Source organism: Capsicum annuum, chromosome 7, assembly GCF_002878395.1.
Source record: "Capsicum annuum cultivar UCD-10X-F1 chromosome 7, UCD10Xv1.1, whole genome shotgun sequence".
NCBI classification, from domain to species: domain Eukaryota; kingdom Viridiplantae; phylum Streptophyta; class Magnoliopsida; order Solanales; family Solanaceae; genus Capsicum; species Capsicum annuum.
The window spans coordinates 18,395,226-18,408,920 of NC_061117.1; the positions used below are offsets into that span (position 1 = coordinate 18,395,226).

Consider the following 13,695-nt stretch of genomic DNA (forward strand, 5'->3'; position numbering starts at 1 on the left):
TATATATATATATATATATATATATATATATATATATATATATATACACACACACATACATACACACATATACACACTATTGACTATATCAAATTCTAATTAAATACGTACTATATATCTCACATACGTACACAGGTATGTTATCCAATAATATAATGCGATGTATTTATATATATGAACTCTTGAATGGGTATATATATCACATCCACAAGTATATTACCTTATAATAGAACACATTCATTATATTCTGATGAATTATCGATTATATATTACATTATTATGCCTGAAATAGTAACATAATATCATTATCTCAACGGTATGATATATATGTATATATACACATATTCATTATACAAAGATTATGCATGTTTTACGTCATTTAACGTATATACGAAGAAAAATATTTATTTTATATATTGAAATATAAGTAAAAGATAAAGATTATGTTTAACCAGAGGTGGACCAACCTTGGCAGTAGAGGGTGCACATGCACCCGCTAGCCTCGAGAAAAACTATGTATATATAATTTGTCTATCTGTATATATATCAGGGTGTTATGCTAAATATATGTTGTGCACCTCCGAAAATAATTGACTTGATTGGTAAGATAGTTGAACATGCCAAATAAAGTCTTTTTTTTTTATTGCGTGATGACTCGGGTTCGAAGCCCAACAACAATATTTTTTTATTGTTCTTTTTTCTAAATACACTATCTGTTTGTTTTTTTCTGTTTTGAATTTTAAGTGCAAACACACACACACACACACACACACATATATATATATATCAATTGATTAAAAAAATTTCCTACTTATTGATCATTTATTTTACACTTTCTCTTTTTTCTTTTGTGTATTGTGGACATTATTAACGTATTTTTTATTTTATTTTATTTCAAAATACAAGCTCCCCTCCAACTTCAAAATGTAGTTATTCTTCCCATCTTGTATTGTTAATGTTTATTTCTTTTATCTTTTGATCATTGATTTATTTTTTATTTAAAAAATAGGTAATTTAAAGTTTGAGATAGGTTTAAACCAAACGTTTTCTGTACAACCATCTAGCAAACAACTCTCTCGAATTTCATATTTTTCAAAAACTTTTTATTATTATTTAAATATAAAAGTGCAGTGAATTCAAGTATATGGATAACACACTTTTTCATATTAAATCTAATTAATGATATTCAATAATATTAAAAGTTTGCATATAAAATACTATAATTAATAAGTTTTCAAAGAACTGCATGTCGAACTTTGACACTATTAATTACTATGTTAAATATAAAGGTGCACCCGTCAAGTTCAAATCCTGGGTTTGCCTCTGTGTTTAACGTAATTTGTTTATTTTATTTGATATATTTTTAAGTGTAATTTTTTTAAAAAATTTAACAATGATTGATTTTTATTATTATTATACTGACTATCGATTACGTATGATCAGGATAATTTTAAAAAATTATATATATATATATATATATATATATATATATATTTGATTACATATATATAATTATTGATTACATATAAAAATTATGTTTAACGTAATAGTTTTTAAATTATTTTTTTATTTTAATTAAAAACCGACCACAAGTGGTCTTTTTTAAAAAAAAATTATTTTATTTTATTTTTAAATTAAAAACCGACCACTAGTGGTCGGTTTTGTTAAAAGTAAATTGAAAAATATTTTTAAAAACCGATCACTTGTGGTCGGTTTTGTTATTTTTTTAATTTTTTTTGTAAAATAAATTATAATTATTATAAAAATTATTTAAATAATTATTTTGATTTTTTAAAAAATAAAAGCGACCACTTTTGGTCGCTTTTAAAAAAAAAAGATGGTTTTAAAAAAAAAAACCGACCACTTGTGGTTGGTTTTTTCCGACCACTATGTGTGGTCGGCTTTTTGTAGTCGTTTTTTCATTTTTTTTAGTAGTGATAGTGCATTGAGATTCAAATTTAACGGCTTATCTATTTAAAGACGTTTTAGACATAAATCGATGGGACTTGAACCCAAGATCTTAAATTTTTAAATAATAGTAAATTATGTACTTTGGGAACAAATTTAAAGCACAAATAACATAGAAATAATTAAGTTCCTCAGATCAAATGAAGCCAACACTGTTGTACAATTAGTAGGAAAAGCCAAATAATATAAAGAAGAACTAGCCTTTTGATAATTACCCTGGACTTGCTGCCAATTACTTTTAGTTTTCAAACTTCTTAATAATAAAACACGTCTTACCTTTGGAGTGATTATGTAGCAGTTAGAAAACATTCAACACTTACGTTAATAATTACTTTCTCAATTGGTTAGACTCTGGTTAGACTCTCGTGTTGATAACGTGTTATGAAATATAAAGCAAAGAATAAGAAAAATGAAGAGAGAAAAGAGAATAATTCTTATTTCTCTTGAGGAATTTTTAAAGGGTTAATAACAATAAAAGAAAACTCATTTATTTATATGGGAAAACCTATTTCTTCCCAAAAGTTGGTAATACATTTATAACATTAGAGGTATTTTTAAAAAATTGGGTCAAATAGTAATTGTTGCTCAAAAACAGTTTCTCACCTAAATTACTTTTTTGAAAAGTATTTTCGGATAATTTCATTTTTATACAAATAAATAAAAAGTTTACCATGAAATAACTCACCTTTTATTTACAGAAAAAAGTAGCCAAAACGGTATACTTGATCTTCCTAACAAAGCTGAAAGGGTAGTGGTAGCTAGTGCACCACCACGTGGCCGCCTCAGACTTAACATGTATTCTTCATCTAATATTGAATTCAGAGTGAGTTTTTGAATAATGATTACTAAGATTTAAATTCAATCTTCTGATGTAATTGGCCTATCATAGCATTCCTATCACATGTTTGTTACATATATTTAAAAAATAACTAAGACGACACCTCAGTGAATAAATATATAACTAAGCCAGTCACATTAACTTTTTCTTTTCCTTTTTTTTTAAAAAAGTTTTTAATCTATCTCAGGTTGAGTTTATCAATCTTTTTTAAGTGATTAATTTAGATGTTGTATATGTAACGTATCAATATTATATAAATAGTGTATAAATATGTATATATGATATATAAATAGTTATGCAGTATATATGTAATATATAAATATTATATAAATGTGTATAAACATGTATCAATATTATATAAATAGTTATGTAATGTATCAATATTATATAAATGGTGTACAAGCATGTATGAATATTGTATAAATAGTATATAGATGTGTATCAATATTGATCAATAGGTATGTAATGTATTGTTATTGTATAAATGGTGTATAATCATGTATTGATGTTATATAAGAAATTATGTAATCTATCGATATCGATATTTATTTGATAATCACACATTCCTACCTTAATAAATAAAAGTATAACTAAAAAGTAATAAAACAACGCGTAGATTCATTTTCACCAAAAAGTGAAACAATTAGAGTAGAATCTTTTTTTTAAAAAAAAAATAATAAACAATGTTTTTTTAAAAATAAGATAAAAAAAAAAACAGTTAATTTTTTTTTTAAAAAAATATTTGAAACAAAATGGGCCAATTCCAAATGGCAAAATAACCAACCGTCCCAATGGCAGTGATGACACGGTAAGATAAACAATGCTCCTGACATTTTTTTGGTAAACCATTTAGCCGAGTGGGTAGTTTGTGCAATGACAGTGGCTGGTTAGCCATTTTGAGTAATTAAAAAAGTGGGTCATTTTTTTTGTGTTAAAAATTTAACTCAGTGGACATTTTGTGTAATTTTTTCAAATATTTTTGAATAAAAATACTTTTAAATAAATTGATTATATAAGTTTAACCAAACATGCTATTGATTAGATTAATAAGTTCGAGCCAATGATATTCAAATAATCCAAATGTCACAATTTAAGTAATAATTTAATTATATTTTACAATCAAAACTAAAGAATCAAAATAAAAGTAATTTACTAAAGGGTTGTAAAACTCTTCTCAAAGAGTTCCTTTTTTCTCTTTGTTGGCTGTTAAGAAATCAACAAATTAGGTTGTTTATTGTCTTGCTACAACATTTGCTTTTATGCCTGGTTCGATGGAGTGGGGTACTAACCCTCCATCTCTCATTACCAGTGTACTCATGTTTAGTTTGAATACTACATGTGTCAAGACCCAAAAATCCAGGTCAAGATGCCACCTATCGATGCCCAGCCTTGATAAGTAAGTCGAAAGTCTAAAATGGAAAAGAAATGAAAAACTTAAAGTAAGGACAGGTTAAGCGAGACTTCTCGAGCGAAGTCAAGTCCATATAAGCACAAATATAGAAGAATTCCGAAAGAAATATCATAAATTTCAAATCTAATGATATTTGGGTAGAGCATCTAAATAGTCATTCGAATACTTAATAGTACAAAATTTATCTCGAATAGTACAAAATTTGTCTCTAAGTCATAAGTAAATACAAATAAAGATAGATGAAGTCCGAATCAGTCCGAATTCTGGAGTGCATTAGTACCTTGAGAACCCAGAATCTCCATACCAATATCAGCCGCCTCATATGGTACTCGAGCTAAGACCTACACCGAAAGGCATAGTAGGAGTGAGTACGGTCCACTTGTACTTAGTAGGTATCATAGGTTGACTGAGCAAAGTAGAAAATAAGATAAGTATGGAAAATACTATGAGCACACAACCTGCAAGTAAAAAAGTTTCAAATGGTAGCTCACACTGTCTCCACTAATAGTTCTAATATAAGTATACATTATCAAGGAAAAAACATATATGAAGGTATACGAGAAGTTAAATACACAACACATAAACACATAATGGGATTATGAGAAGTTCCACCAATCTCAATCTTACGTCTAAATCTACCCAACTGGCACATCCCTCGCTCTAGGCGTCTTAGAAATGTCTCATTTTCTTTAAAAGATCAATGTTCCTCAATGGTATCAATATCTCATGAATGTGTATGTATGCAGTGATGATTTAATCCCTACAAAAAAAAAAATAGAATTTAGTGACACACCATTTTCGTTGCTATCATATGAAAATTCGTCGCTAAATAGAAATAGCGATGGAATAGCAAAATGGCCTTTGTCGCTATATTGCTCGTTGCTAGCCTCATAGCGACAAAAAATTAATTTTCGTCATAAAATTTGTGACCCCTTAGTGACGAAATATTTTGGTTGTTGATGTTACCGACGTATTTATCCATTGCTATAACGTTGCTATTCCCAAAATTTATTTTCGTCGTGGCTAAATTTATGACAGACTTTTTTATCGCTGATCCGTTCCAACATAATTTGGTCAACTAAGTAGCCATATTTAGCAACCAAATTTATCCATCGCTAAAATTTTTCAGTATCTACGACTAAAGTTAGTCACTAATTTTTTGTCGCTAATAGCAGCCGTCTTTAGCAACTAAATTAATTCGTCCCTAAAGTTTTTCAGTAGCAACGATAAATGTTAGTCTCTAATTTTTTGTCGCTAATAATTTTGTAAGAAAATAGTTGAAACACGTAAATTATAGAATGATTAAATAGCCAACATTCATATAGATAGCAAAATTCACAATAACTGTGTCCAACACCCACAATTTTAAGTATTTTGTCAAACATAAACTAATGTCAAACCAACATCCATCAAAATTAGTCTTTGTTACTACATAAGTATTTTGTACTTCCACACAAAATAGTCTATCAAAAATTAATGCGACAATCATGGACTACGAATAATATGAAGCTAGGAATCAACGTCGTCATCATCATCATTAGTAGGAAGAGGATCAAGCACGGCCCCTTCTTGTACCCTAATACCACCAACACTCTCAATAACTACCAAAAAAAATGAGTAATAAGTGTCAGAATCAATTGCTTCATAAACTCCTCCATATTTGCTGTCGGTAAAGAAATCGAAGGTGGTACTGATGATATGGAAGCATTGCAGGCACAAAGTTTTTTTCCAAAGTAACTGGCAGCTTCAGACCCAAGACCAAATAATCTTTTCTTATTTTCTCCTTTCGCAGCTTCATAATATGTTTTCAATTGATCAATTTCAGATTCACACTATAATTTTTCCCGTACAATTTCTTCATACCTTTCCTGTAACAAGTGAAGTTTTTAAAATAGGCTCAAGTTCATGTCAATACAAAAGAAAAATAAGAGATGAGTAGCATATCATTAGATGTAAGTTATGGACTTACATGTAGAAGTCGGGAACGCTCACCAACAAAAGATTTTCCATCATGATTATGTGTATGGACGTGCAAATGTAACTCACTTGGAGTTGGATCTCGACCTATTTTAAGAGCCTATACAGAATTTTCAGGCATTTAGAATTAGACCAACGTACATTAGCAGTAAACCAAAAGAGAATCATGACACAACCACCAACCAAAAGAGAATCATTACACAACCACCAAGTTTCTTTGCCCCATTCTAAGCAAAAAATGTCACCAAACTTCTTGGCATAGCAGCAAAACAAAGAGAAAAAAGCAAGAGAAACTTGCAGGAAATATAGCAGCAAAACAAAGTGAAAAAAAAAAACCTAGCATAGCAGCAATCAGCTTGTAGAAAATATAGCAGCAGCCAGCTTGCAGGAAGGCATAGCAGCAGCTGCTTGCAGGAAAAATAGCAGCAACTTCTTGACATATACAACAACAACAGAAAGAGGAAAAACTAGCAGCAGCAGCCAAAATTTTCAACAAAAATATATAGCAACAACAACAATTTCTAGGTACTTAGTGGTGATAATATATAACAGCACCCAAATAAACTCAGTTAAGTAATTGTTATCACTTGATGTAATCTGAAACCATGCTTAGTTTATCCCATCCACTATATGTTTTTCTTTCAATCAATTCTATTATTTGTAGAACTACAATAGTAGTGACATTTTCATTTTCAGATGAGTGTAACTTTAGCTTAACAACTCTAAATACTAACAAGTATTAGCAACTTAATGGTGAACTGCCTTTTTATGTTTATAAGCGTGATAAGAGGTTAGACAAAATTATGATTTTGTAATGGAGAAAATAAGGGTTGATTTGTTATTTGAGACCTTCCTAGAAGTGCATGAAGGCATATTTACAAAAGAGATAGGCTACCTTAAAATGTGAGCTGTGATTATTAACATGATAAACTAATGTCCATACTTGACCTTTGATCTAAGGCAATAAAGAGGAAAAACTAGTATATTAACAGCCAAACGGACATAGCAGTAGCCAAAAAAAAAATAGCACCATGGCCAGCTACTTTCTACGCACTTTAGACACAAACATAGCTACTAAAATGGCGAAGAAGTGACCTAAAAATAATGAACTATTTCACGGTATGTAGCAGCAGACCAGAGCATCACATATAACACCAAAAGAAAGGAAAAACTAGCATATCACCAGCCAAAAGGGTATAACAGCATCCCAAAAAAATAGCACCACGGTCAGCTGCTTGCTATGCACTTTAGACACAACCAAAGCTACTAAAATGGCGAAGAAACGACTGAAAACTAATCAACTATTTCAAGGTACATAGAAGAAGACTAGAGCATCACATATAACACCAAAAGAAAGGAAAAACTAGCATATCACCAGCCAAAAGGGTATAACAGCATCCCAAAAAAATAGCACCACGGTCAGCTGCTTGCTATGCACTTTAGACACAACCAAAGCTACTAAAATGGCGAAGAAACGACTGAAAACTAATCAACTATTTCAAGGTACATAGAAGAAGACTAGAGCATCACATATAACACCAAAAGAAAGAGAAAAAACTAGCATATCAATAGTCAAAAGGGCATAGCAGTAGTCCAAACAAAATAGTACCACAACCAGCTACTTACTACGCACTTTAGACACAACCATAGCTACTAAAATATCGAAGAAACAATCGAAAAATAATCAACTATTTAACGGTATGTAGCATCAGACCAGAGCATCACATATAGCACCAAAAGAAAGGAAAAACTAGCAATCACCAGCCAAAAGGGCATAGCAGCAGCCCAAACAAAATAGCACCATGATCAGCTACATGCTACGCACTTTAGACACAACCATAGCTACTAAAATAAAGAAGAAACGACTGAAAATTAATTAACTATTTCAAGGTACATAGCAGCAGACCAAAGCATCACATATAACACCAAAAAAAATGGAAAAACTAGCATATCAACAGCCAAAAGGGCATAGAAGCAGCCCAAACAAAATAACACCATGGCCAGCTTCTTGCTACGCACTTTAGAAACAACCATAGCTACTAAAATGGCGAAGAAACGGCTGAAAACTAATCAACTATTTCATGGTATGTAGCAGAAGACCAGAGCATCACATATAGCACCAAAAGAAAGGAAAAACTAGCATATCACCAGCCAAAAGGGCATAGCAGCAACCCAAACAAAATAGCACCAAGGCCAGCTACTTGCTACGCACTATATAGACACAACCTTAGCTACTAAAATGGGAAAGACATGACAGAAAACTAATCAATAATTTTCATGAAAAATATACTTACAAGTTTTTTCTGGTGCTCTCCAGCTGTGATAAAGCCACGTGTGTGTGTCCCAGCAACTACTTTTTTTCCACCACAATGATTCGTTGAATTTATCTCAGACTTCTTAACACAGTCATTACTTTGCCAAAGTTCTATCCACTTTTTCCACACATGGTCATTTACAAATTCTGGTTGAACTGTAGCTCTATGCTTCTTTATATTGGAAATGAAATTCTTGTAGCATAAACCAGCCCTCTTCATCCATTGTTGCTTTACCACAACTTCACTAATGGAAGCATCCTAATAGAAATTCTTCTGAAATACAGTTTAAAGTAATATAATTAAGTATTAGCTGCAAACTCAAACAATTTTTAGTGATTATGATCTTAGAAAACATACCTTGAATTCTCCAAAATAACTATCTTTGACATCTTGTGAGACACCTTTCCAGTTGATCCCATTAGGATCAACTTCACTTTTGAAAGATAATGTAATGAAATTGGAGCATTTGGAAGACGTTTCTAACCTATACAATATCAAATCCAACACCAATAACACTACACAATATTTATGTACAAAAACAGTAAACATAAAAATAGGAAACACATAAGTAGTAGGTACTAACCCTGAAGAAGTCACAAAAATAAGGGTCTGGCCATTGTTACAATTGGAATCACCTGAAGCAGATATATTTCTCTGACTAGATGTTGCCTTAACTGTTGTGTTTCTTTGAGCATTCATATTCTATCCTGTTGGGCTGCTTTGGTTAGGTGAAATAGGAGAGATGTCTCAGGAATGACCGGTGTTTGATTGGTTGGCATAATGGTAGGAATGGAACTTGTATCATCCTGTTCAATCACTGGAGTTGGAATAGAAGGAATTTTTGCATAATTAGCAGTCTTACTCCTGCCTGAGGACTTGCCGGTACGATATCCACCTTGAGTCATATCTAAAAAAAATAGCGGTGTCGTTAGATTATTACTATTAAAAATTAAATTAAAATGATGTGATATGAAAAACTGATAGATTATTAAAAGGAAATTAAAAACTAAGAAAATGATAATATTTTGGTGAAAAACTAGTAAAAACAAAATACAACAAAGATAAATTAGCATATTTTTATCAAGAACTTGTCACTGTCTACGTTTCTTACTAAAAACAAAATACAACAAAGCTAAAATAGTAGATTCCCCAGTTTCTTACTAAAAATAAAATACAATAAAGCAAAAATAGCAGATTTTTATCAAGCTCTAGTCACTATCTATGTCTTCTACAAACTCTTACTCTTCCTCTTCATCATCCTCCTCATTTTCATATTCTTCTTCTATATATCCATCTTGAATTTCATGATGCTCTTCAAATAAACCATCATTAAGAGGTTCATTCATTTCAAGTACACCCCCATTTGGATCATGCAATAGAATATCTTCATCTATAGAAACAAACATATCTATCTCATGGACTTCAATTTCTTCAACTTGAAAATGAATATTCCGTTCTGAAGTTGTCACCACTTCCTCAACTGGTAATTCAATAACATTTTGAGGTTTGACCTTCAATAAAGCTAGCCAATCATCCTTGTCCATTTTCTTGCTTGGATAAGGTACATAACATACTTGAGTTGCTTGCATTGCAAGAATAAAAGGCTCATACTTTTTATACCGACGATGATGGTTAATATCAATCAATTTGTACCGATCATGCTTCTCAACACCGACATCCGTTATTGGGTCAAACCATTCGCATTTGAGTAACACAGTTTCCTTTAAAGGTGCTTCACGGTATTCCAATTGTATGTTATCTTTTATTGCCCATAAAAATCCCTAAAATTTGGATCCGAGATACAAACTCCACTATTTATTGTTGATCTCACGCTACCATGACATTCTATGTGAAATTTATATCTGTTAACAAAATAAACTGAATGGGATGTAGCTCCTATTAATGGTCCACGAACAAGACTACACAAGTATTCATTTTCAATAGGATTGCACCGAGCCTATTTAAAAAATATCAAAGATCTAGTTAAACATGAGAAGCCAATTTAAGTACATGCATCATTATATGAAAGTTAATATTTATTTAAATCTTACATATTCCTTGACCCATATAGCAAAATTTTCTTCAAGGCTCTTGTCTATTTCACTTTGAGAGAGATTCAGAAATTCTTCTTCCAAACGTTGCAGATACATACTTCATTGCAATAAAATAATTTAAATAAGAGAAGTCACGATATAAGAATAGATTTTATTATTATTAAGAGAATTTAGTTACCTCACAAATGGCTCAACCTCCTCATAATTTAGTAAAATATATGTTTGGGCTGCCTTGATTTCATCTAAGGTTAAATCTCATTTCTTTGTTTCTCCCCAAAGTTGACCTAGATGGGAGAATATTGAAAGATTTTCTTTAAGATCTTCCACAACACCACCATCGGCATTACGATCCATATTATGATTTCATGACATGACATGAAGTTCAAAATAATGAGAAAATCATTTTTTGGACTCCATCATCAAGTACGCCTCACAAATGGAACCCTCAACACTAGCTTTATTCCCAATCATCTTTTTAAGAGTTCCCAAATACCTATACATAAAAAGATGTAACATTATGTTTTGGAAGGTTATGTATTAATTAATTATCACAAGTTTGACATAGAGTTTCACATTTACCTTTCAAAAGGATACATCCATCGATATTGCACAGGTCCAGCAATCGTTGCTTCATATGGAAGGTGCACAGGAAGATGTTCCATTGAGTCAAGGAACCTAGAAGGAAATATACGTTCCAACTTGCACAAAATTTGTGGAATATCTCTCTCTAATTGAACCATACCATCCACTCATAGAGTGGTCGAAGTATGATCCTTAAAAAATAAGTTCAATTCTATAAGTGCCTGTCACACATTACTAGGAAGTAGTTCATGAAAAGCAATAGGCATTAGTCGTTGCATGAACACATGACAATCGTGACTCTTCATACCAAATAACATTTTCACATTTGTGTCTGGCAACCTACCCAAATTTGAAACATACCCATCTGGAAACTTTAAGCATTTCACCCAATTAAACAAGATCGCTCTTGCTTCCTTGTCTAATGTATAGACAACTTTTGGATATTGTTCATTACTATCCTTTCCCAATTTAGGTCTATCACAATACTTTGCCGAATCTAAACATGACTATGGATTGTCTTTGATTTTGTTAGCAAAATTAAGAACAGTGTTAAATAAATTATCAAAGAAGTTTTTCTCAATATGCTTCACATCAAGATTATGTCGAATTATGTTAGAACTCCAATATGGAAAATTCCAAAAGATTCTTCGCTTTTTCCACCCACATATCTTACATATTATTTTATTAACTTATTCTTCATCTAACTCTGTTATATTTCTTATCCCCAAATTACAAATCTGGTCCAAAATTTCCTCTCCTATTCTATATGTTGGGGGGGGGGGGGGGTTTTTTGACAGTCTGGCCTTTAAGAAAGTTCTTTCGATCTCTTCTAAATGGGTGATGCTGGTCAAGGAATATTCTGTGGCAATCAAACTAGGATTGTTTTCTTCCATATTGCAATGTAAAGGATTGTGTTTCCTCCATACAATAAGGACATGCTAATTTACCCATAGTACTCCATCCCGATAACATAGAATATGAAGGAAAGTTACTAATTATCCACATCAAAGCCGCCCTTAATTGACAGTTTTGCCTTATTAAGATGTCAAATGCTTCTACACCTATCTCCCACAACAAGGTCAATTTCTTTATTAGGGGTTGCAGATAAACATCAATTTTATGTTTGGGATTGCTGAGACCTGGAACAATAATAGTTAAGAACATATAAGCCTCTTTCATGCACACTCCTGGAGGTAAATTGTATGGAGTGACAATCACTGGCCACGAATAATATTTCCTTCCAGACTGACTGAATGGTTGAAAACCATCTGTGCATAACCCCAACCAGACATTTCTTAGTTCAGCGGCAAAAAAAAGGATGAGTTTCATTGAAGTGCTTCCAAGCCTCAGAATCTGATGGATGGCGCAACACACTATCCTCTTTTTTATGCTCATGATTCCATCTCATGTCAACAGTTGTAGTATGGGATGCATATAATCTTTGCAATCTTAGAATCAAGGAAAATAATACATTCTCTTGTAAGGGACCAATTTCCTCTTACAAGAGCCAACACAATGCTTATACCTTGGCTTGCTATAAAATTTATAAGATATAAGGTGTTCATCATCATCACCCTAATACAACATACATCCTGATTCACAACAATCAATCTTTTCAATTGGCAAACCTAATCTACACATTAACTTCTTCATTTGATAATAGCTATCAAGCATGGTGTTATCTTCAATAAAGCCTCTTTAAGCAATTGCATCATCTGTTTACAGCCTCTCTACGACATATTGTTCTCCATTTTAATATTCAACACTCGAGAGACAACTACAAATTGAGAGATGAATGAACCGGGATATAATTCTGCATCAGCAACATCTAGCAAATCGTAAAATTTTTTAGACACGGGGTTAGGATCTTCCTCCATTGAATATTGAAAAGGATGAGATAACTCAGGTTCACTATTGCTATAAGATTGCCAACTTGAACTCTGAGAAAAGTTAGAACTAGCTGCATCCAAAATTATTTATCGGTATGTATTCTCTCTGAATACAGGTCGACCACCACCATGCAAGTAATTACCACAAGAAGTCCCACTTATATTATCTCTTTCCCCTTGATGCTTCCAAATAAAATAGTTCTTAATAAATCCAGATTGATAAAGGTGACATTTAACAGTTTCGACATCCATGAATTTATAGTTCTGACATTTTGCACATGGACATCTAACTTTGTCACCACTCATGCGATTTGGTTGAGAACATGCGAATTGAATAAATTCATCCCACCCAGTTAAAAAATCTAGAGTATAAAACCCCTCGACCATCTAACCTCGCATACATTAGACCACGCTCCAGATTATTCATATTCCTATTAAGGTTGAAATTAAAAAAATAGGATAATCAGTACTAATTAACCAGCTTAATAACCTTGTTGGAAATTCATATTAACAAATACGATAATCTATGATCAGGCTCTATATGAAGAACTAGTTAGCAAAGAAAGCATAATTAAAAAGATCAATTGACAGTTAAATATTTTCACTAAATTATTCAAACTTATGCTCTCATAGTAGAAAACAAAACCAATTTACCATAAAA

General features: G+C 31.7%; 1 protein-coding gene across 1 annotated transcript; it reads right to left on the reverse strand.

The window, feature by feature from the left end:
* Window positions 1-5,726: 5,726 nt before the first annotated feature.
* LOC124885687 lies at window positions 5,727-9,208 on the reverse strand. Its single transcript, XM_047393927.1, has 6 exons — window positions 9,093-9,208; window positions 8,867-8,993; window positions 8,489-8,767; window positions 6,187-6,294; window positions 6,081-6,085; window positions 5,727-5,907 (listed from the first exon to the last, which is right to left on the reverse strand). The coding sequence occupies exons 1-6, from the start codon at window positions 9,206-9,208 to the stop codon at window positions 5,727-5,729; spliced, it is 816 nt and encodes a 271-aa protein (XP_047249883.1).
* Between the last annotated feature and the right edge of the window lie 4,487 nt (window positions 9,209-13,695).

Coding starts and splice junctions, on each gene's coding strand:
- LOC124885687 (XM_047393927.1), bottom strand. CDS start 9,208: ATGAATGCTCAAAGAAACACAACAGTTAAGGCAACATCTAGTCAGAGA. Junction 8,994..9,092: donor ATTTTTGTGACTTCTTCAGG/GTTAGTACCTAC, acceptor GATATTGTATAG/GTTAGAAACGTCTTCCAAAT. Junction 8,768..8,866: donor GTTATTTTGGAGAATTCAAG/GTATGTTTTCTA, acceptor AATTTCTATTAG/GATGCTTCCATTAGTGAAGT.